At 35.5% G+C, this 25,910-nt stretch overlaps 1 protein-coding gene across 6 annotated transcripts in view; it reads right to left on the reverse strand.

Annotated features, from left to right (window-relative positions):
* Positions 1 to 473: 473 nt before the first annotated feature.
* Positions 474 to 25,910, reverse strand: part of METTL15 (methyltransferase 15, mitochondrial 12S rRNA N4-cytidine) — a 231,915-nt gene continuing 206,478 nt past the window's right edge. For 5 of the 6 annotated variants that reach the window (XM_054438066.2, XM_063671038.1, XM_054438065.2 and 2 more), the window contains one exon: positions 474 to 3,048. In XM_054438066.2, coding sequence (XP_054294041.1) covers positions 2,603 to 3,048 — 446 coding nt within the window. In that variant the 3' untranslated portion in view covers positions 474 to 2,602. Of the gene's footprint in view, positions 3,049 to 5,286; positions 5,359 to 25,910 lie in introns of those variants that run through there. The other variant, XM_063671039.1, reaches the window with a different exon arrangement.

Genomic DNA, 25,910 nt, shown 5'->3' on the forward strand with positions numbered 1-25,910 from the left:
ACTGTATGAACTTCCCAAAACCATTCTCCAAAGCTAACCATTTAAAACTCATTCATGTATTTTATTATGCATCCTACAACAAAGACTAAGAAGCAGGCAAGAATTACTATAAAACACAGTCTAATTACAGAAAAGTTAATTTATTTTTACATGAAAACATTTTGAAACCAATTTTGTGTTTATTGAAGGATTTTTCTCATGCATATTATCCAAGATTTTTTTCTGTCAGAGTATTAGCTTCCTAGGATTGCTATAACAAATTACCACGAACTGGGTACCTTAAAACAGCAGAAATACATTCTCACTGTTCTGGATGCTAGAAGTGCAAAACCATGTTAGCAGGGTTGGCAACTACTGGAACTCTGAGGGATAATCTATTCCACGCTTTTTTCCTGTCTTCTGAGGGTTCCCACAATGTGTCACTCCAATCTCTGCCTCCAGCTTCATGTGACATTCTCCCCTGTGTCTCTATCTTCTCTTTCTTCCTTTTTTTTTTTTTTTTTTTTTTAAGACAGAATCTTGTTCTGTTGCTCAGACTGGAGTGCAGTGGTGTGATCTCGCAACCTCCACCTCCCAGGTTTGAGTGATTCTTGTGCCTCAGACTCCTGGGTAGCTGACATTACAGGCACCATGCCTGGCTAATTTTATTTTTAGTAGAGATGAGTTTTCGCCATGTTGGCCAGGCTGGTCTTGAACTCCTGAGCCTCAAGCGATTTGCCTGGCTTGGCCTCCCATAGTGCTTGGATTACAGGCCTGAGCCACCATGCCCGCCCTATCTTCTCTTATAAGGAACACCAGTCATGTTGGATTAAGGGCCTGCCCTGCTCCAGTATGACCTCATCTTAGCTACTTACAACCACAATCACAGTATTTCCAAATAAGGTCACATTCTGAGGCTCCAGGAACTACATGAATTTTGGAGAGGACACCGTTCAACCCAGTACCTTCAGTTTCTATTTAACATAAAAAATAATTCCCATACTATACAGGATGGAAAAAATGACTTATGAAATAGGTGAAATATTGTTGAATATACAAATGTGATCTTTTATTTTCCAATCACATACAGAGATGAGAATTTTTTGGAAATACGTCTCATTCACAAATACGTATTATATGCAAAGAGAAATTTATACATTGTTCAAGTAGGATTCAGGGAATTAACCTAGGTGCATTCTCTTGTTTCTATTTCAAGCATATTGTTCTCCAGATTTTTTTCCTAATTCTGATTTCCCTGTAGGATTGTTCAGATTTAAATAAAGCCTGTAAAGCAGAAGTAGTGAACAACCTGGGTACTAAAGTTAAATATTACAGAGGTAGATAAAATAAGTCTGAGGAAAATTCATGCATTTAATTCTATCTGTTTTGCCCATATAGTTATGCTGATATTTCATTCACTTGGATTCACCAATTTAAAATTTGTAACTATAATGGAAAATCTTTTTTCTGTATTTGAAAAAAGCACACTGAGCAAATTAATAGTATAAATATGGTTTCAAGGATAACTAAGAGAATATTTATTTCTATGTATGGTTAATCAACATGCCGCCTTCCATACTCCATGTGCCCTTTGACTAATTATCTCCAACTCATCTTTCAGGTCACAATTCAAGTATAAATAATAAATTAGAAGTACATATTACTATAAAAAGTTGACATGTGAATTATGAATCAATCTCCTCAATTTGTTAAAGAATCTTCTACCAAGTACTCTTTTCTTGAATAAACTTTTACCCATATTACAGTTACCATATCTTTGTAACAACATTAAGGGAGCATTGATTTTACTATATTAAATAGATAGTTTTCTATTTCAAATAGACTTGGCTGAATTATTTTGATTAGCTCAATTAAAAAATACAAGATTCTAGTAAGAGACTTTATTACTTACTAAAGGCATTGTGAGCTGTTATTAAAATAAATACAATTGACATGAAATATAAGTTTGTGAAACAATTCTCTGTAAGGATTTTACATTTTTACTTTGCAATATATGAACAAAATGGCCCATATCATACTGAAAAATCCCTTTAAAATAATATACTATAATTTGAAAGATGAAATTTTATCAGTATAACACACATTTAAACTAACATTTTAAAATTTAAAATTTGTAAAAAGCCTACATTTGAGAAAGCTAATTATTCACAAGTAGGGACATTAAAATTCATTCCATAATCATCATTATTTGAGCCACAGAAAGACTGATGCAAATTGGAATATCTAAATTCAAAATTTAGGACATGCAGATACGATTACAATATCTTCCTCTTTGGCAGCTTGAGTTTATGTATTTAGATAAACACAACATAGTATTATTTTTAAAAAAATTTCCTGGCCAGAGGAAGGATTGCCTTTCAAGAGTCCAATATGATGCAAAGATTAACACATTTTTCCAGTCTGGAGGTGCTGCTGCTCCCTGAGTGTAACTTTCTCTGTCATGTATTTCCTACAGTTTCTTTTTGAGAAAAAAGAAATGCTAAATGCTATCAATTTTCAGACTGTCCCACACTTAAACCTATACAAAGACATTCAGGAAAATAACATGAGTAAAGATTAGAGAAATTGTGAGAAAAATTTTGAAGAATAAGATGATGGTAACTTATAATTTGATAGCTGCTCTAAGCTTGGCTGAGCGCGCTCTGGGGTTATCTTGTACATCCTGATCTTGTGGACTAAGTACCTTCTTGTGTATCAATTCCCACATTAAAGGAGCTCTTCTCTTAGAGACTTCTTCCGTGTTTTCATGATCTGAACCCAACTGCGATGTTTTCATCACTTGTTGTCTAACACTTAGGTTAAATCTTTCTGTCATGCTTATTCCAAGCAAAAATCTTTTGATGATGCGATCCTCTAGTGAATGGAAGGAGAGGGCAACAAGACGACCACCAGGTCTCAGAAACTTCTGAGCTGTCTTCAGTCCCATGTAGAGTTCATTGAGCTCATTGTTCACAAATATGCGAACAGCCTGGAAAGTCTTGGTGGCAATATGGGTAGATCGCTGTAGTAAGTCTTTCCGTGCATAAATAGCAGAAGGAGGAAATGCACCTAGAACAAATTTTGTAAAGATAGGAAAAGAAGACCGGTAACATTAATATTTTTCACTGTAAATCTAATGAATTGTGTAGCTGTGTGCATATTTAGTGAACTAAGTTTTCTTGGAAAATTGTGGTGGCATTTCATATTCATACTTCCCCCTCTTATTCCCAAATATTCTTCCAAGGTTTAAAACTATGTGGCAAAAAAACCTTTCATAACTCATAAGGATAACTGAAGTTTAACAAGGAACACAGAAAGAGAAATGGTGGACGTATATTTAAAGAAATAATAACAAAATCCTTCTCAAATTTGGTGAAAAACATTAACTCAAAGATGCTCAATGAAGCACAAATATAATAAACAAAATAGCTGCACACAGGCACATCATAAAACTACTACAGCCAAAGATAACAACAACAAAGAAATGCCAACAGAAAAGAAAATTCATTACTTAAAGAAGAACAAAAATATTATTAACAGCTAATTTTTTATGAGCTAACCGGAGGCCAGAAGATAGTGGAATAACATAAACAGTGTTGACAAGAAAACTCTATTTACCAAGAAGGTTAAGTCTACTAAGATATTTATTCAAAAATAAAGGTTCAAAGACATTTTAAAATAAATAAAAAGTGAGACAATCCACTGTGAATAGGTCTGCATTCAAGAAATTGAAAGGAAATACTTTAAACTGAAATAAAATGAGGCCACGTGATCATTTGGATATACAGATAGGAATGAAGTGATAAGGCCATAGCTATAAAACATTTTTGAAATAAATTAAAGACTTACATAAATGGGAAACTACTGAATGTTCACAGATTGGAAGACTTAACTACTGTATGTTCAAAGATTGGAAGATGGCAATACTACCCAAACTGATCTAAGATTCAATGTAATCCCTATCAGAATTCCAGCTGACTTCTTTGTACAAATTAACAAGCTGATTTTAAAATTCATATGGAATTGCAAGGCACCTAGAACAGCCCAAATAATCTTGAAAGAAAAAAAGGAATAAAGTAGCAGGACTTAAATTTATGAATTTCAAAGCTTACTACAAAGCAATGATAAGACAGTGTGGTACTGGCATAGCAACAGACATAGAGAAAAATAGAACGTAATTGAGAGTCAAGAAATAAATCCATACCTATACAGTCAACTAATTTTTGACAAGAGTGCCAAGACCATTCAATTGGGAAAAGCCTTTTGAACAAATGATGCTGAGACAATTGGATAGTCACATGTAAAAGAATGTAATTAGACTCTTACATCATATACAAAAACAAACTCAAAATGGATCAAAGACCTAACTGTAAAAGTACAAACTATAAAACTCTCAGAATAAAACATCAGGCTAAATCTTAATGACTTTGAATGTTGCAAAAGATTCTTAGATATGACACCAAAATTGTGAACAACAAAAGAAAAAAATAGATAAACTGGACTTCATCAAAATTAAAAATCCTTTCTCATTCAAATGACACCATCAAGAAATGAAAGACAAGTCAGAGAATGGGAAAAAATTTGCAAATCACACATCTAATAAGGGACACATGTCTAGAATATATAAAAGAAGTAAACTACAGAATACATGTATATTATTTATATCATATTTTAAAACATGCATATCAAAACAGGTATGTCCCATCTACTTCAATAATTGAGATAGGCAAAAATTACTAATTTCTAAATAAACCAATAAATATAATTTTCCTTAAGCTTATAACCACTGGCATACAAACAAGATATTAAAGTATAATGTTCAATAGATTTATACAAAATTTCTTGATTTTGAACCATGTTCCTGAAGAGTATTATCCCATAGAGAAGTAGTGTTTCTAGTACAGATTTGTTCTTAATGAAGATCTCAGAAAATAACTGCAATCTTGGCATTTTAATCTCCTTAGCATATTTCTTAAAGAAAAGTTAATTATACAAGGCTGGCACCTTAGTTCACATTTCAGTAATCTAAACACCTAGTAATAAAGATCAGGCATAGCAGATTAATATTCTTAGGGAACTAGATCAGAGACAGAGAGAAATAATATCTTACGTGTATCAGAGAACTGAGAACCTGGTGGTTTAAAGTAAACCAAATCAGTGTGATGGTTCTTTCCTCTACAAAAATTACTTTGCCAAAAGTATGGAGAATGTTAGACACTAGGGGATTTATCTTCCAACAACCAGGTCTCTCAGGAACATGATGTCAATATCAAAACTGAAAAGGAAGGTCAGCTTCTTACCATTTGCTATTCAATTCGTCCATTTTCCTGATAAAGAGTTTGGGCCACTGGGAAATGTGTTTCAGAGTATTCTAAGAATCTGAACAAACATGCAGCTATTTATATTTTGGAGCCTGGACTTGGAGGAAGTGTCAGAAAGGTTGTATTCTTGAAGACCTTGCATGATTCAAATTTTGCATAATTCGAAACTCATTTTCTCAAAGAAGAAATGTAATATAAAATACATTTTAGTGTACATGTATTTTCATGTAAAATAGGAAGTAAACATTCAGGGAGCACATAAATCAATAAGAACTGTAGGATATTTTTGCTATAACTTTTTAAAAAAATTTCTTAGCATTATCTCTAATATTTTGCAGAAATTAAAATGATGGTTCAACATAACTGCTTAATTTTATTGACATTTTAATGCAGAATCTCTTAATTCATAAAATAATAGAAAGGTAGAAAGCTCAATAAATGTTTGCATACTATTTTCAGTAAATATGTTTTGTAAAATTAATGAAAATGGAACGTTTCACAACAAAACCAAAAAAATAACAAAATAGTATCTGAAATAACCATGTAGTTCTAATATAAACAACAGCATTGGTTAATTTGACATTAAAGTTTGTTAGACATTTTGGCTTACTAGCTAAAATAGCACCTTCCTGTGGCAGAAGAATGGACATAATTTATAATTCATTTAGTTAGTTAGCTGTGAAACTATGAGATTCCTAATTCCTTTCATTTGATGAAATCAATTTTCAAAGCATTCACCCAAAGTGATAATTTCTTAGTATTTTGTATTATAGAATTTCAAGTTTATATAAATCATGTTCACATTAAGTATATCCCCTAGTATATATGAATCTGCAGCTGACAAATTAAAACCACTGCAATCAGACAAGCTTTTCTTTATAAGATCTACTTTGGCCTTGCCAATGTCATAAAGTCATGCAGAATGGACATAAGAGCTTTTAGCTATATTTGGGAATAGATGGTCTTAAAGATAATAGGGGAACCTTAATCTATGAAGCTTTCCTTCTGGGGCCTTCTTACTCTTGTTTGGGGAATTCTGACCTGGATTATGTCTGATGGATTTCCTGGAAGATATTTCTAGATGTGGTCCTGTCAACCTCACTAAGTCCCATCTTTAGGGACCAAGAGATAACAAGAGGTCTGCAATGAGCAATGTGTTTTGTGGAGCTTTTTTGGTACTTCTCTGGGGGATCAAAGGCACATATCTTCCCTTATTTTAGATAAGTTAAACTTCCAGGGCTATCCTTCCTTTATACTGGTACCTCATGTCTGTAATTTTTAGGAAGAAAGGCTGTCAAAGCAGATCGTGTAAAATGAAATTAAAAAGAAACAAAAGAATATAAAATAGCATGTGATGCCGGACACGATGGCTCATGCTTGTAATTCCTTTAGGAGGGAAAGATTTGGGAGCACTTTGGGAGGCTAAGGCAGGCAAGTGGCTTGAGCCCAGGAGTTCAAGACCAATCTGGGCAACATGGTGAAACCCTGTCTCTACAAAAAACAAAAAACGAAAAAAACAAAAACAAAAACAAAAAAACCCTACAATTTAGCCAGGCACAGTGGTGCATGCCTGTAGTCCCAGCTACTCCAGAGGCTGAGGCAGGAGGATCATCTGAGTCTGGGGAGGTTGAGACTGCAGTGAGCCATGATTGTACCACTGCACTCCAGCCTGGGCGACAGAGTGAGACTCTGTCTCAAAATATATAAAAATTAAAATAAAATGGTATGTGATAATGGAAATTAAAGTAGTAAGAACAAAACATCAACTGGCAATGGGACACATGGATAAGAAAAAATAATCCAACCACGAAGGATTAACAAGGTTCTATGAATTATTAAGCTTAAAGACAATAAAAGTCCTGTGCCTCTGAGGAAGCAAAAATGGTTTTCTCATGAAAGTCACTGATCAGAGAGCAAGGAACAGAGTTATCTTAGGAATGCACAAACTAGGTAAGAACAGCTGGCTCCTGATTTAATCAAGAACACAAGATAAAAAAAAAAAAAAACTAACAGATTCAATGCCTATTCTTATGCTGGACTCTGAATGAGGCCACAGGAGAAAAACATTAATAAGACAGAAAAATGGTCCCTGTCCTTGAGGAGCTCACTGTTTTGCAATTCTTCTTCACCTCCTTCTCATCTCCCATATACTGTTATCAGAAATAGAAACTTGTTGTTCTGCTTTTTCATCTCCTGAGTTTCACCACAGAGTCTAATATGGCTAATTCATTTGATTAAGGAATAGAGTAGGTAAGATGGAAAATCACAATTCGTGTCATTAGGTTTGATGAGAGAAAATCTCCTTTTTGTGTGTTATAGTCCATCGATGGACTTTGTTAACCTAGTACCAATATACATGAGAAGAGGTGTGCTTACCCTAGTATAGCACTTACCATACGCTTCTGTAATTACTCGTTTACTTGTTTATCTCACTCATTTGACTCTGATCTCCTTGTGAATAAGAACTATTTCGCGTTCACTCTTATATCCCCAGTACTTGACAGAGAAGCTTGTGATTCTTAATTCTGACTGTACATCACAGTCACCTGTGGTGCTTTTGACAAAAATGCCTGGCTCCACTCCAGATCTACTGAATTAGTTTCAGGGGTTTATTACTCAGGAATCACTACTTTTAAAAAGCTTCACAGAGGATTTTGACATGCAGCCAAGATTAAAAACTACTTTAGAAAACACTCAATAAATGTTTGTTGAAAAGATAATGGATAAATGAAAAAAATGGATGAATGAATGGATAAAAATCCAGGATTATTAGTACAGTTTAATTCATATCATCGGGTGTGTACGGCCTGTGTGCCAAGCCTGTATATCAAACCTATGTGCCCAAAACTTATGTATAAAGCCTGTGTGTGTCTATCGTGCCTATGTACCCAAAGCTTGTATGTATAACCTGTGTATCGAAGACCTATGTCTTCCTCAGCCTAGCGGGTAGACTTTAAGGAACATGCCTGTGCTTTGGTCAAGAATAGGCCGAGGTAGGATGTTTACATCCCGCATGACTCAGTGAGTTCAGAGAAAAGGCTTATAACTCCACTTGTTATCACAGCCATGTAGCTGTAACATGGGAAGGCCATCACTTGGTTCTATGCCAATATTGTCTGTAAAAGGTATAATTGCCCTGCTGACACTGTGCAGGTGCAGCCACCCAGAGAAAGAGAGAGTCAGAGCCGTCCATCTTTGCAGACAGAGAGAGGGGAGCCAGGACAAAGCTCGGCTCACTCATGCCCAGAGAAAGAGTTAAGCTGCTGACCCTGAAGCCAAGGGAGAGTCAGCCATGCAGCTGCAGGCATGGGGGCAGCAGGAGCCACAGGGCAGGAGCAAACAGCTGAAATAAAGGTGAACAGTGTAGAGAGCTAGTATAAGAAAGCTGTCGATGAGAGCTGCTGCTAAATAAAATCATCTTTCACCTGCCTACGGCCCCAATTGTTCTTTCTACTTATCCACCCACTCCCTTCAGACCTCGGCATGACATTTGGTGTAGTTGTGAACCTGACAGGGTGGGTCTGTAAAGAGCACAATATTCAGTCATATCAATAAGTGACTAAATGAGCAGCATCACAATTTTAGTCACAAAAAGCATTATGAAAATACTTTTTAAATGTCATGATATGGGTCCAGTCCTCTATGCTACTTTTTGGCTAAATGTGATCATGGGAACCAAAGTATGATTTTTGCTGGAGAAAGTGAACTCTCAAATTTGCCAGCAATTTCCCTGTCTCAATACAACTGATTGCATGCACTTAATTATAACTGATAATGATTGAGGAACATCCTTAATTAATCAATTATTTGTACATGCAATGGAGCACTTGCAAATAATTTTAACCTCAGAAAATCCAAGCTTGGAAGCCTTTATTACCTGACACAGGGGAAATGTGCAAGGTGAATTTTGGTTTTGCATATTTCTTTTGCAGAAAAAAATGAGACATGATAATATAATGGTAAAACTTTGAAATTTAAGTTTTAAAAATCCTCAATATCTTCAGTGATTTAAGTTCAAGTTTTTCCCCAAAGATTAATGCACAATATTGTTAAGATTTTATGTAAACTTTTTTTCACTTAACAACTATAAAATCCTAAACCACAAATTTTCTCAATTCTTCAAAATAGCATAACTGTTTTCCTCCTTATACTTTAAAATAGAAAAATTTGTTAGTAAAACTGACTACAAAAGGAAATTAAAGGCTAATGTACATTTAATGGGAAGATGTTTTCATGTTAAATATACTTTTAAAAGTAAGCATGCACTAAACCCAGTATGGGAACAAGTTCTAATTTCAATATAATTTTGAGACATTATTTGGCACTTACTTCTCTCACAGTAATGCTGGGAAAATTCACGGCATAAGGGATTGACCCTAGCTGTGAAAGAAAATTGTTAACAAGTTCTGCCTTATTAGAGACACTCCATTCTCACATTCCAGATCAGGTTTGTTGATGGTGGTGTATTTTAAGACTCTTGACAGTTTTATATCCTTTCTGTTTTCTTTGTCTCACATCAGCAAATTCTGACGGCTCTGTATCTGGGATATATCCAGAACCCCACCACTTCTTACCAGCTCTACCACTATGACCCTAGTCCAAGCCATCATCATCTTTTCCACACATCCACCAGACTGATCCTTTTAAATACAAAAATTAATCATGCAAACACCTCCAACATCCCCTGACCTTGCTCTTAACTGAACCTTGGCATGGTCCTGCCTAAGTCCTTTGACCTGTACTTAGAAGATCTACCTTCATAGCCCTGAGTGGCTTACTCCCTACTTCGTTCAAGTCTCTTTTCAAATATCACATAATTCAAAAGGCAGTCTCTAACTATGCTTATGAAAAACAGCACCATGTCACTAGTCCCCTTACCTTGGTTTAATTTTCTTCATAACACCTTACCAGAAACAAATATTTATTTATTTATCATCTGTCTTCCTCCATTAGAATACAGACTCAGGGAAAATAGAGACTGTATTCACTGCTATAAAACCTTTGCACCAAGAACAGTTGGTGGATTGAAAGAATGACTACATTTGTACTTCCAAGTTATAAACAGTCATTGTTAAAAAAAAGAAAAGAAAAAAAAAAGCCAAAGGAAATATTATCATTTGTATATGAAGTCAATAGTTAATGTTGCTACTCTTTAAATTCTTTAAATTCAAGAGGCAACCAAGAGGTATACTTCCTTTTTTCTTCATACGCATGTATGACAAAAATATATATAGGTGTATATGTGCATATATATACATATACTTATAAGAAGAGAGTCATCTGTAAAATAATCTGCAACTTAGTTTACTTATCTTTAAAAAATAATTTCAATTGTATAAATGCATTATAATTCATTTTGTTTGTTCATTTAACAAATGTTTGTAGTGTCAAGTACCAGCCAACTGGAAACACAATAGTAAATAAGATAGAAGTGGTCTCTGGTGGAGCTCACATTGTAACCACAGCAGGAACATTTAGGATGGTTTTTATTTTTTCCATCACAATAAAATGATGCAATAAACATGTGAACTGCACATTTTATAATTCTACATAGCAGAAAAACTCTACAAAGTAAAATGACAGTCACAGTCTGGGAAAAATATTTGCAACTGTATGTGAATCTTGTATGTCTCTTGGAGTTGTTAGGTCAAAGGGTAGTTATGTCCACTTAAATTTGGATCAATATTTCTAAATATACTCTCTAAATAGATTATACCAATTTACTTCCATCAATAGTATATGAGAGTCCATCTCCTCACATCCTTACCAGTACTAGAAGCTATCACTCTTTAACCCTGACTAGTCTGATAGTAGGTAAATCTTAGCTTACTGCTGTTTTAATTTTCATTTCTTTGGCAATTAGTAAGGTTGGACATCTTTTGAAATCTAATAGCCAGTTGATTCCAGCTAGAAATTGCTTGAACAAATCCTTTATCCATTTTCCTGATGTGATGTTGGTCTCTGCTTTATTGATTTGGAAGAGCTATTTATAAAATAAGGATATTAACCCTTTGTCAACTATTTACATAGTTGAAAATATTTTTTCCTGAACATTTGTAAATGTCTTTTAATTTTGTAGAGTTTCTGCCATTCAAAAATTAAACATTTTTATACAGACTTTTTTTTCAAGTAGTTTTAGGTTTTATTAAATTTAGGAAGGTTTTCCCCACTCTAAGATTATAGATATAATCAACTCTATTTTTTGATATATTTCTGGTTTTATTTCTTACATTTGAATATTTAATCCACACAAAATTTGTTTTTTAGTATATGAGGTTCAAATCTAACTTTTTTTTTAAATGACACAGTCAACTAGCTTATGCATTTAACAGTACACTCTTTTTGTACCCATTTGAAGTACCCTCTTGATCATATACTACATTTCTATACACAGATGGATCTGCTTCTGGATTCTCAATTGTGTTCCATTGATGCATATCTCCTATTTTTCTGCAAATACCAGGTTATTTTAATTATTATTAAATATCTTTCCAGTAAGTTCTGCTATCAGGTGGGGCAACCTTCTCCCCATCATCTTCTCCTCCACCAGCCCACAATCATCTTTCTTTTCAACATTCTTTTTAAAATTATCTTGGGTATTCCAATGTATTAATTGCTCCAAATTAAATTTAGAATCAAAGTATATAAAAATAAAAATTTTGATTGGAATTATAGTAAATGTGTAAATTTATTTGTGTAAAATTTAATTATCATAATGTTGAAGCAATGCATCCAGGAAACATAGTATTTCCATTAATATTTTATATGTCTGTTATTAAAGTTTAATAGTTGTCTTAAGTCTTGGTTATGTTACATGCAAGCACTATGTTTATGCATATACATTTTAATCACTCCTATGAAAAAGCATAAAAAATGACAATACTTCTATTAACAAAACATTGTGTAATGGAAATGTTACCGACCTCCAGAGGCTCTAAGTTCAATTTTCAGATCATTCACTTTTTTTATGGCTATTTGATGTGGGGTAAAACACTTCTGAGTTTCTCCATTCTAGGATGAAATCATAACACTTCTCAGAGGATTATTGTGAAAATCACGTTAAAAAATGTTCAGAAGCATTTAGTGCATACTGGGCATAAAGTAGTCATTTTATGAATGGCATAACACAGTTACCTATTCTTCTCAGTTGTAAAATGGAGTAGGTAGGAAGGGGATTTGATATGTTAATTTAAAGGTTCTGCCAAGCTTATTCTACTTTCAGCCTGGACTAATGGAGAGTGGGTAAGATAAAGGGCTACTGAGAACCCCTGAAGCATCTGAGTAATGCTTATTCAAGGTTAGGTATTGGACTAAAAGATTTCAGCATCCGAAATGAAGTATAAAATTTTCCTAATGTATAAACTAATGGAATATTCTCAAATTTACAAAGTAGTACTTATGTTTTAAAAGTATAGAGACTTACAATGACTTAAGTATGAAAAAAATTGTCTTTAAAAAAATGTTAGTTTTACTCTATTTAGTAATTGATGCTAAGGATTTTAAGAGACCAAATTTCATCAGCCTAAACCGTCCAGGTTGTATTTAAATCATCTAGCTAGAAGTTTATTTTCCATAATTAAACTTCTAGATTTCTCTTGCCACCTGAGATATACAACATGTATTTGGGCATTTTAAGAATGCATTTTTGTTTTTTCTCTATTCTTTTCTTACTCCTGTGGCTAGTTTTCATGGAGCACCTTTCTGCACAGGTATTTTTTTGGGGGGGTTGGGGGCACAGGGTCTCACTATCACCCAAGCTGAAGTGCAATGGCATGACATAGCTCACACTGCAGCCTTGAACCCTGGGATCAAGTGATCCTCCCATCTTAGCCCCCTGAATAGCTGGGACTATAGGTGAGCACCACCACACCCAGCTAATTTTTAAATTTTTGTGTAGATATAGGGTTTCGCTATGTTGCCTAGGCTGGTCTTGAACTCCTGAACTCAAGCGCTATTCCTCCTACCTTGGCTGCTCAAAGTGCTGTGATTATAGCCGTGAACCACCATGCCTAGCCTTACTTTTTAAGCATGGCTCTACAAGGCTAAAATATATTGGAGTGATTTTAAACCACCCCCTTTGTTTACACGGCTCAAAAAAAAAAAAACTATTTATTTAGTCTGCCTATCAACTGAATTGCATCTGAGGTTACCAGAAATTGTATAGACTAAAAAAATTTATTACCCACAACGTACTAAACACTGGGGATTAAAACATTTCTGAATACATAGTCCTCGCTCTCATGAAATTCAAACCTAATGAAGAGAATGATATGTATATATTGTGATTAAGTGCTATAAAGAAGAATTATACATGCTCTTATGAGAGTGAAGAAGAAAGACAGAAGAACATTGATCCTGTATCGCACAGCATTTTCCAAACTTCAATCCCCAACCAAACACCAGTGTATCTGTTGTCAAGTAAGTTTGGGAAATGCAACATGTCACACTCCTTTTTCCAGGATTCACAATGCCCATTAACATGGTAAAGCTCTTAAAATAACTGTATAACTTTGTTTACCCAGAATTTTCCAACTTTTTGATAAGAAACTTTTAATTTTAATAACCATTCCACAGTATTTATTTTCTGGATAACACACTTGGGAAAATACCGGAGGTAGATTTTGTTTTAATCATGTTCCACATATTTAATTCTTACAAAAATTCTGAGAAGTATGAAATAGATGTTCTGATTTTCATTCAAAGGTACTAAACTGAGGGGTTAAATGTCTCTTCTCAAGTTCACACGGATTGTAAGTAGTCTTATTTGACTAGTTCATCTCAGATACATTCTAGGAAGTCTAGATCAGTATGAGTTTTCTCAAAAAAAAAAAAAACCTTATTTTATTTGTTTTATTTTATATATGTGTGTATTTTTTCAGTGTCCTAAGAATGTTGTTGAGCTTCTTTCTGTTTATGGGTGCTCAAAACAAAGCAACAATTTTAAGATGATATGTTCACCAAGCCATCTCATCTTTTTCCTGATCAGAATTTCAGGAAGTTAAGATGAGATCACATGGCTTAGAGTGATTTCCGGAAGCTCTAATTCTGTGTCTGCTGTTTTATACAAGGATCTCATTTTCTGGGAGAAAATGAGTGTGGAATCTTTAAACCTGAATAGGCTTTTACTGAGAGATGTTTTAATGGAAGCCAAATCACTATGCATCGAGTTGCAAGAGTTTGGCTTTCTCCCTACATTTCCCTTGGGGAGATGTGCATTGTCAGGCCTAAAGACAGCACATCTGGTGAAGGCGGCAACTGCCCTGGTCTCTTATCCTGCGAATGGTAATGAATACCTTTGGCTTTTGTCCTTTTTGTTCTATTGAAAATAACTTATTGTTAGCTCAGGTTATTGACTGTACATTTGTCTCTTTTCATCTGCTTTCTTGATAGTGGGTTTAAAAAAGAATCAGTTGCTACTGCTGCCATTGTCAAGATTCTGGGCAGGTACTGATTACATGTGTTTGATTAAGAATCTAGACTCATCCAATGCAGTACATATGGGCTTTTCTTGACTCACTTACTAGGAAGGGAGCCTTTTACAGTTGTTTTTGTATTTGAAAAATGAGTGCTTAATATTCTCCAGTTAAGCAAGATGAGGAGAACAAGCTTGTATACAAGTGTAATAAAAGGCTGAGATGGCTAAAACCTTAGGAAATTAGGCCCAGCTAAAACAATAATTTTTGTTTTATTTAAAGCTTAAGAAATGTTGATAGAGAAGACTAACTTTTAAAATACATTTGTTGTTATACATTTCTTACACAGTATTTTAGCAATGAAAGAACAGTGCTTCTTGTTCTCATTTCCGTGCTTCTGCACATACTGTTCCTTCAGCCTAGAATGTCTCCCTCTTCTTGTAGTTTACATTAATACTCATTAATGTGCTGTCTTCTCCAAGCAGTTCTGCAATTTTACATATATATATATATATATATATAAAATCAAATTATTTACCCCTCTGTACTACTTGTCTACCAACCTCCACTAGGCTGTAAAAGGTCCAGAGATCTTTTCTTATTTTCCTTTACTTCACCAATCCCAGTTTTAAGGCCTGGTACACAGCAGGTGGCAAAGAAAAAAGTCCTCTCAATAAGGGATATCCTTCCAGTCCCAGACAAAGATCAAGATGTATCATAAACAATATTCGGAATGTGGAAATTCATGAACTCCCTGAAATCTTCATAAGATTTTGCATGTACATGCAATTTTATGTGGAGATGCTCCCCTGCTTCCATCAAATTCTTAAATGAACAAGTGACTCACAGTAGGTAAATTTCTGGTAAATGCAAACTGGGAGTTGGCTGAGTTTTTAGCTTACAACTTACCACTTCTAATGATATAACCCCAAAAAACTTCTGTATGTATTTAGTTTTGTTTTTCTTTACCTCCAGAAATATTCTACCACCTAGTATCACTGGAAGCACCGATTGAGAACCCTGTTTCATGTATGATATCAGAAGTTGGAAACTCTATCAGTGAATCCTTGGTTTTCTTATGACTCACAAAGAATTTCACATAAAGTAAGAGAAAATCTTGCTTAGTAACAGTCTGCACTACATATAATAATAGAACACAATTTGTATGTGAAAGTAGTAAGATATATTTCATTCATAAAAAGCACCATGCTTCTGGCTAGATAAATGATTTGAAGTCCCAGACAGAAATTGCAATTTTTAGTTCTGGGATACCCTTATGCTACCTACACTTTTTAAAATTTAATACATTCACGTGTTTAAATGTATTGAGATTTTTAAGCTTGTGAATGAAATTAGCAGCGTGCTGTGGCTGTCAACGTGATGCACTGCAATTCCCCCTGAGTGGTAGGGTTTAAATATTAATTCAGCTCTTGCACCTGTTTGCCAGCATTCGGCTGTTGAATTTCCATCACATTTAATAAGTCTCGGTGACGCAACTCATGTCCTTTTGCCTGGGCTCCTTTAATATAGTGTTAAATTCTCACCCATCTGAAATTCAAGTAATATTACAAATTTCAAACTGTTAATTAAAATCTGTGAACTTGAATGGTTCTGGATAAAATTGGCTTTACTCAGTGAGGTTCTTTTTAAACTTCTTCAGAGTCTCATCTAATCCCCAACTCCTACCAGGTTAAGTCTGATGACAACACGATCTCACCATGGGTGGTTGAGATTTACAAATCCTCATACAATAGGGAAAAAAATAAAGTTGTAAGTTTGAACAAAACGGTAATGAGGAACAGTAACTGCTGAAATGAAATAAGAAACATGGCCCAGAATTAAAGGAAAGAACTGAAATTTTTCAATAAAACTAATTCTATACTACTGTATTAGTCCATTTTCACACTGCTGATAAAGACATACCCGAGTCTGGGCAATTTACAAAAGCAAAAGGTTTAATTGGACTTACAGTTCTACTTGGCTAAGGAAGCTTCACAATCATGGTGGAAGGCAAGAAGGAATAAGTCACGTCTTACATGCATTGCAGCAGGCAAAATGAGAGCTTGTGCAGGGCAACTCTTGTTTTATAAAACCATCAGATCTCATGAGATCCATTCACTATCAGGAGAACAAACGGGAAAGACCCAACCCCATAATTCAGTCATCTCCCACCAGGTCCTTCCCACAACATATCGAATTATGTGAGTTATTAAATAAGATTTGGGTGGGGACACAGAGCCAAACCATGTCATTCCACCCTGGCCCCTCCCAAATATCATATCTTCACATTTCAAAACCAATCATGCCTTCCCAACAGTCCCCCAAACTCTTAACTTATTTCAGCAGTAACTCAAAAGTCCACAGTCCAACGTCTCATCTGAGACAAGGAAAGTAAGTCCCTTCTGTTTATGAGACTGTAAAATCAAAAGCAAGTTAGTTACTTCCTAGTTGTAATGGGAGTATAGGCAATGGGTAAATACAGCAATTCCAAATGGAAGAAATTGGCCAAAACAAATGGGCTACAGGCCCCATGAAAATCTGAAATCCAGTAGGGCAGTCAAATGTTAAAGCTCCAAAATGATCTCCTTTGAATCCACGTCTCACATCCAGGTCACGCTGATGCAAGAGGAGGGTTCCCATGGACTTCAGCAGCTCCACTCCTGTGGCTTTGCAGGGTATAGCCTTGCTCCTGGCTGCTTTCACAGGCTACTGCTGAGCATCTGTGGCTTTTCCAGGTGCATGATGCAAGCTGTCGGGTGGATCTACCATTCTGTGGTCTGGAGGATGGTGGCCCTCTTCTCAAAGCTCAACTAAGTGGTGCCTCAGTGGGAACTCTGTGTGGGGGCCCCACATTTCTCTGCCACACTGCTCTAGCAGAGGTTCTCCATGAGGGCCCAAGCCCTGCAGCAAACGTCTGCCTGGGCATCCAGGTGTTTCCATACATCTTCTGAAATCTAGGCAGAGGTTCCCAAACCCCAATTCTTGACTTCTGTGCACCCACAGGCTCAACACCACATAGAAGCTGCCAAAGCTTGGGACTTCCACCCTCTAAAGCAACAGCCTGAGCTGTAACTTGGCCCCTTTCAGCCACGGCTGGAGTGGCTGGAACGCAGGGTACGAAGTCCCTAGGCTGCACAGAGCAGGGGGACCTTGGGCCTGGCCCATGAATCCATCTTTTCCTCCTAGGCTTCTGGGACAGTGATGGAAGACGCTGCTGTGAAGATCTCTGACATGCCCTGGAGACATTTTCCCCATTGTCTTGGGGATTGGCTTCTTCTTACTTATGTAAATTTCTGCAGTCAGCTTGGATTTCTCCTCAGAAAATGGGGTTTTCTTTTCTATGGCATTGTCAGGCCGCAAATTTTCCAAACTTTTATGTTCTGCTTCTCTTATAAAACTGAATGCCTTTAACAGCACCCAAGCCACCTCTTGAATGCTTTGCTGCTTAGAAATTTCTTCCCCCAGGTACCCTAAATCATCTCTCTCAAGTTTGAAGTTCCACAAATCTCTAGGACAGGGGCAAAATGCTGCCAGTCTCTTTGCTAAAGCATAACAGAGTCACCTTTGCTCCAGTTCCCAACAAGTTCCTCATTTCCAACTGAGACCACATTGGCCTGGACTTTATTGTCCACATCGCAATCAGCATTTTGGGCAAAGCCATTCAACAAGGCTCTAGGAAGTTCCAAACTTTCCCACATTTTCTTGTCTTCTTCTGAGCTCTCCAAACTGTTCCAACCTCTGCCTGTTACCTAGTTCCAAAGTTGCTTCCACATTTTTGGGTATCTTTTCAGCAATGCCCCAATCCCAGTACCAATTTATTGTATTAGTCCATTTTCATGCTGCTGATAAAGGCATACCTGAGACTGGGCCAATTACAGAACAAAGAGGTTTAATTGGACTTACAGTTCCACATGGCTGCGGAAGCCTCACAATCATGGTAGAAGGCAATGAGGAGCAAGTCACATTTTACATGGATTGCAGCAGGCAAAATGAGAGCTTGTGCAGGGCAACTCCTGTTTTTTAAAACCATCAGATCTTGTGAGACCCATTCACTATCAGGAGAACAGCATGGAAAAGACCTGCCCCCATAATTCAATCATCTCCCACTGGGTTCCCTCCCACAATACATGGGAATTATGGGAGCTACAAGATGAGATTTGAGTGGGGACACACAGCCAAACCATATCAACTACCTATGTCTTAATTTGCTCAGCATAGATGGGATACCTGAAATTGAATCATGATTCCCATTACCTATATAGGTGGTCACCATTATATTTAATTACTGGATATTTAACGAGTGATTGAGGCCTATTTGCCACATACAGAAGTCTAAGCAGGAGGTTCTAGCATATTTGAGACTCATTACAAAATACTTTATTTGAACCCTTTATGAATATTCTACAGGGCATGCATTATTGATCCCAGAGTTGGGCCACATGCACTTCCCAGAGTTGGAAGATGGTAACACACAGATGATTAATAGTGCTGCCTTTTTCTTGAGGTCAGCACATACTCATAATCAATCCTTGCACTCGAAGATAAAGTTGCGTGCCTTCCTGTAGCATACTTACCTGCAATAGAACACTTCTCAATTGTATTACAAATGTTCTTCAAAAAATATTTATCTCGCCTACTGACATATAAGCTTCCAGAAGGTAGAGGTCATGTGTTTTCATCATTTTTCTCGTAACAGGCTTGTTGAAAGGCCAATAGACTATCTGACTGAATTAAAGATTACATATAAAATTCTCTGACATCCAATAGCAAATGGATTTTAATTAAATCATAAATTATAGATATCTTTTTTCACTCATATCCAAATTCAATACTGAACTTCCTCCTCCAACTTTTATTTTCCTACCTGCTCTATAACCACTAAATTGCTCTAGAAATAGTGCCCAGTAAAGGCTTTTGGTTTCTAGAAGGACATGTATACATTTTGAAAAGCATGTTTCAAGGGCTAAAGGCATATATGTGCTATTAATGTCACTTTGGGACTTTAGCTTAGAAAATATGCACCTTCCAAAAAAATCCCTTAAATATGCCCAAATTATTTATTATATGGCTTTTAATAATAGCTCCCACTTGGAGGCCAACTATCTAATGATAAGTAAGTTAATAAATTATGGTATCTCTACTGATATCTAGTATATTGGCATAAAATTTAAGTAATATAATAAAATAGTAAGTAAAAAAATCCAAAACTATATACATCCAATCATTCCAACACAAAAAATGTGAGAATAAATAAAGATATAAAAGTAACATGTGATAGCATATTTATGTTATGGTTGTACAATGGTATTACAGGTTTTTAAGTTTTTTTTTTTAATTTCCTAACAATTTTCCATGACATATAAACAAAGATACTTTTATAATACAAAAATAAAAATCCTGTACTTTATAATCTTGAATTTTAATTACTGAATCATAAATTCATTAATCATTGATTATTAATAATGAATTCATATTTATGAATTCATGATCTTTATGATTATGAATTCATGATCTCAATGATCATGAGTTTTAATTATTTTTGCATGTGTTTGTGATGTAGATTTTATCAACAATTAGACAAGGTAAATTCTTATATTGTTTTTCTTTTGTCAAGTACCTATCATGTGCCCAGAACTAGCATAGGTAGTTTTAAAAGGTAATTTCTAATCATTATAATAATCTTATAAATTAGAAACCATTAACCTATTTTAGAGAGGCTTAGAATAGTCATGTCATTTGTTCAAGTTCACAAAGCTAGTAAATGGTAGAGATGGAATCTGAACCTAGGTTTTTGCATAACTCCAAAACTAACTTATTTTTCTATTACTCAGTGATACAATAGAAAACAGAGACATGAACTCTGACTAATAATACGAGAGTGAAGGGGCTTAAAAAAAAAGAAAAAAAAAAGTCCTGTGGTTGGAATGTGTTCCCCAAAGTTCATGTGTTGAAACTTAATGCCCAATGTAACAGTATTGAGAGACGAAACATTTAAGAGATGATCAGGTCATAAGACTCTGTTCTCATGAATGCTACTATCTCAGGAGTGGGTTAGTTTTTGAGGAAATGAACTCCTGAGAAGAGGATGAGTTTGGCCCCCTTTCCTGCATGCATGCTCTTTTGACCTTCTGCCTTTCTGCCATGAGATGACATAGCAAGAAGGCACTCACTAGATGCTGCTCTTTGATTTTGGACTTCCCAGCCTCCAGAACCATGAACCAAATATATTTCTGTTGATTATAAATTACCAGTGTCAGGTATACTGTTATAATAGCACAAAATTGATTAATGCAACAAGAATAAAAGAACAAAGCAATAAAACAAAACAGCATATTGGCTTGGTAGTTTGATGGAAAAGTCCATTTTTCATCAAAGGAGTATAGAGATGAAGTCAACAACTTTTAGGTCCTACCTGGTAGATTATCATTCACAGCTACAACTTCTGAGATAGACACCTGAAGCCCAAAGGGCTCTAGACTAATGTTTTCCAGGAGACTACGCATAACTGTCAACATTTTTTCTTCTTTTTAGGAAGCAAATGTAGTAGCTTCAATATCATTGTTATATATATGCTGTCTCTAAAACAGTTTAATGAATAACAATAATTGGGCAACAGAAATCTCCATTCAACAATCATAACTTAAATTATAATTAATAATAAACCACATTATCTTGTCAAATTCCAAGCTTACAGCTTATTGTGTGAGGTCTAACATGTCACCTGACTAATGAGCTGCTGGTGTACCTCAAATGAGTTGGCCGCCCATCCTAAGAGTTCTTCAATGTGATGAAGAAAAGGGTGGGAACGATAAAGTAGCAGCTGGGAATAACAACTTCAACAAAAAAAAGGAATGCTTTCCTCTGTCTCAGCTTTCTTACATTGCTTCTTAAGCTTTAGGTTCCCAGTCCCTTGACCGCCACTGATATCTCTACCTGCTGACATCTTAACCATCCCTTCAAAGAGCAATGTAACTGCTACTGGTATAGGAAATCTCTTTTCTGATGAATCCATTAATGAAATTTGTATAGCACTGTCCAACTCACTCAATTACCCACTAACTCACTCATAATTATGTGTTCATTCAACAAAGGTTAAAAATAAATAGATATCTCTAGACATCTAAAATATGTTATCTGATTTAGTTATCCAAGAATCATTTGAGGTAGCTATTACTACCCATATCTTGCAGATGAAGAAATAGATTCAGAGAAGATAAATTTACAAAGCTAGTAAATTACAGAGTCACCTCAAATCTATGTGACTCAACCATTCTTGCTTTTTTAGGGTGGTCTATTGATTCCTTTAACACATGTTCTAACAGATGTAAAATATTCAAGTAAATTACATATGGTTGCTCTATCCTTGAAGAGCTCACACAGTTCATAAGGTAGACAAAGTATAATGAAGCAAATGCTAGTTAGGCATATGAACACATAATGAAAAAGTAAGCAACTTCAGGCGGATGGCAAAGAGGAAAAGTTCAGGGCAGGATCTAAAGTAATAATATATGAACTGAATCTTGAAAGTGAGTATGAATTTTTCATTTACCCTGTACTATTTGTTCATGACATTTCCACAATTGATAATTATACATTTATTTGAATGATATGAATATTTATTGCCTGTTTCTCTCACTGAGAAAGAGAAAGGATTAAATAACTTTCCAAAGTCACATAACCATTAAGTAGCAAAACAAAGATTTAATTGCTGCTCTTTCTGAGTGTACAAAGCCTGCCATGCCACACTGCCAAGAGAAGATAAAAGACGAACAAACTGCTATGCTAGTTTAAATCAAAGACCATGCCCAACTTGGGAAATAATGGATGGAATCTCTCTTCCTCTCTCTCACACACAAACACACACACCACCAACACCACCACCACCACCAGCAGCAGCAGCAGCAGCATTTAAGCTAGGTCTTAAAGATGAAAATGTTTCAACTTGTGGAGACGGAAAGAGATTTTTTTAGAGGTGGAAGATATATCACAATCAAAGATACATGAAATACAATGTAAGACATGTTTAGGGGAAACAGACAGAACAGTTAAGCCAGAATGTAGAATAATATCAGATAATATGAAAAAAGAATAGCTCAGACTTGAAAATAGGCCTTCAAAAAGCAAGCTCAGGAGTCTGGATCAAACGTATCCGTAACTGGAGTCACTGGAAGTTTTGAGCAAGTAAATGATGTGATTAGTAAAGCTGTGATATCTTAGGGAATTGGTTGGATATTAAGGAATGGAATAAAGCCCACTCAAATTAAGATTCTAAACAATTATTAAAAGGAGGTATAGGAATCACAGAAAGCCAACTGCAGGAAATATTACTAGGCCTTTAGGGAACTGAGAAGCAATCAGACAAGCATTCTTTGCATGCCTGTGTTTGGTTATATATTCATGGGTGCATGCGTGTGTGTGTGTGTGTGTGTGTGTGTGTGTGTGTGTGTGTGTGTGTGTGTGTGTGTGTGTGTGTGTGTGTACCTTTGAATATTTCCTCCATTTTCTAGACATTCATTCTTTCCTCAAACTAATTGCCTTCATTCTGCTCTTGGTTCCCAGTTTTCCTAACTCTGACTTTCCCCTTGCTTTGGATTGGCAATGAGGCAATTCTGTCCCCAAATCTATATTTCCAGTACCATCTACTTATAGTTTCTAAGTTTCCTGGCTCACATTTTGAGAGAAGTATCTAATTTACATGACTCTCCAATTAATTGCTTCTGGAGTAAACTGGTATAAACATAGGTGCCTAGGTTTCTTTACCAGGTATCAGTAGTTGATGGGGGGATCTATGAAATTCAATGGGAAGAAGATATGGGTTGGGTGGAAACTCCAAAATATGTGTAATGCAGATGGATCTGAGTGGAAAAAGTAGACGTGGGTAGGCCTCTAAGAAGTCTATTGTAATAGTCTAAATAACAGATAAACAACGGTATTGGTGGATATTTACAAGAGATGACTGAATTAAGAGCCACCATCAGGACAGAATTGAAGTGATCAAATGAAAAATTGTGTGTGGGGAGCACAGAAAAAAATGACTCAGGGATATCTCTGAGGTTTCCATCCCAGAGACTACGAAAATGCTGTTGTAGCATCATAAAACACAGGAGATTGAATGGTCTAATAATACACTTACCCCTTACAAGAAAGAAAATAAACGAGAACCAGAGAGAAAAAGTTATTTGTCTTGAGTAACAGTCAATTATTGGCAAAAGAGGAATCAGACTTAGGGCAACTGGACTTGGCTAGAGGATGGTGATAAAAATCTGGACCATGGGTTGTGGGGTGTGCTCCAAGATCCCCAAAGCAATGGAAAAGAATACTACTCAATGGTAATAATTAAAAATGCAAAGTGAAAGGTACCCATGTTAGTAAAGATGAAAGGTAATAGGATTAGGCACTAAATAGTAAGAGATGAAGTAGAAGTTGGTCAGGACTAGAGTTAGTCACGGTTGGGCAGGTATAGAACAAGAGAAAAAACAAGTTAGCTGGAAACCAAGAACAGTTTAAAGAGGAGGTTTGTCAGTCAACAGTGGTGGGATGTCAAAAGTGAGATTTGTGACGAGTCAAAAGCGAGATTTGTGTGATGAGCCAGGTAGTTGGCAGCAATCAAATGGAAGCCAGATACTACTGTAAGGACAACAACGCCAGGAAGAGAAGACGATTTTGGTGGAGAAGATAATGAAAATTTCAACATTATACATTTTGAGATTAAAGTATTATTGACATGAAATTTCGGCAGACATACAGAGCAGGCCACTACAAATGAGGGAGTACAGCTTGGAAATGTAAGTCTCAGCCAGAGCCATCTATCTAGGTATCTATCGATCTACCTATGATTAATCTATCTATTGGCTGATTGATAGAATGGCTATCCATCTTGCCATCCATGCCTATCTATCTATCTATCTATCTATCTATCTATCTATCTATCTATCTATCTATCTACCTACCTACCTACCTATCTAATCTTTCTTTCTATCTGATGAACCTGCTAAGGGAGACACTTTAGTGATGAAGAAGTTTCAATGCAGCTTCACATGTGTTAAACAGTGGGGAAAGAGAGTGGTTTCTTGCCCCTGGAGATTTAGGGAAACTAAATGTTATCATGCTTTGGTGATGTACCATAATAACTGTCATTAAAAAAGCCCTGTCAACAAAAGATTACTAAAAAAGACAAATTATAGGATTCATCCGGCTCATATAAGATAACTGAATGATTTTAAAGGAGAATAAGAAATTTATGATCAGTTATAGCTAATTTCAAGAACTATCTGTTCTTTGAAGCACTACATAAACAATTACAACCCTGGGGAGGAGTCTATTCTATGAGTGGAACTGTGTCAACTAAAAAAATTAACAAATGGGTTACACAGCAGATTAGATATATCTCAAGAGTGAATCAGTAAAGTATCTTACCTAGATTATAACACAGAGATAGGAAGACGTGTGAAATACAAGAAACCAAGTGTTGCAAAGGAGTAGAGAGAATGGGAGGAAAAAAATATGGCTAGAAATAAAGTCTGACATTTTCAGGAATATAGAAATATTAAAGAAGCTCATTCTGTTTCATGAAGGACAAATAAAAACAAAGTCACAACCAAGCACATCACAATTAAATATGAATGACAGGAAAATCTTAAAGGTAACCAGAGAAACAGAAAGAATGACTATAAAATAAAGACAAGCAGACTTTTCATTAGCCATAATAGATGTCAAAAGATAATGAAATGATATCTGCAAAGTACTAAGTGAAAATAATTATAAACCTATCAATTCTATACCCAACTAAGCATCACTCGAAAGCGAGAACAAAATAAAAATACAGTTAGACAAATGTAGCAACATATTCTCATAATTTGTCTGTGTCTTTATCTTCACTGAAGATATCTTAAAATATGTACTTGGGTAGGAGGAAAATTAATCCCAGAAATTAATGGGATTCATGAAAATATATTATAAGAAATCAGTAAACATATATATGTAGCCAAATAAATACTATGACGTCTGCTATGTAACTAGGAAAGATCATTTTTTGTTAATTCTTAGAAAGTAAAACCTTTGTCTTCATCTTCATCAGTGCCCAGCACAAAGTAGACTTAGAATAAATACCTGATGGTTAAGTCAATACATAATATGTGTATGAAATAGGTGTTTCTAGGTCAAATTCACTACTTTGCTAATGAGAAAACTGAAATTA

This window comes from Pongo pygmaeus, chromosome 9 (assembly GCF_028885625.2).
Source record: "Pongo pygmaeus isolate AG05252 chromosome 9, NHGRI_mPonPyg2-v2.0_pri, whole genome shotgun sequence".
Lineage (NCBI taxonomy): Eukaryota > Metazoa > Chordata > Mammalia > Primates > Hominidae > Pongo > Pongo pygmaeus.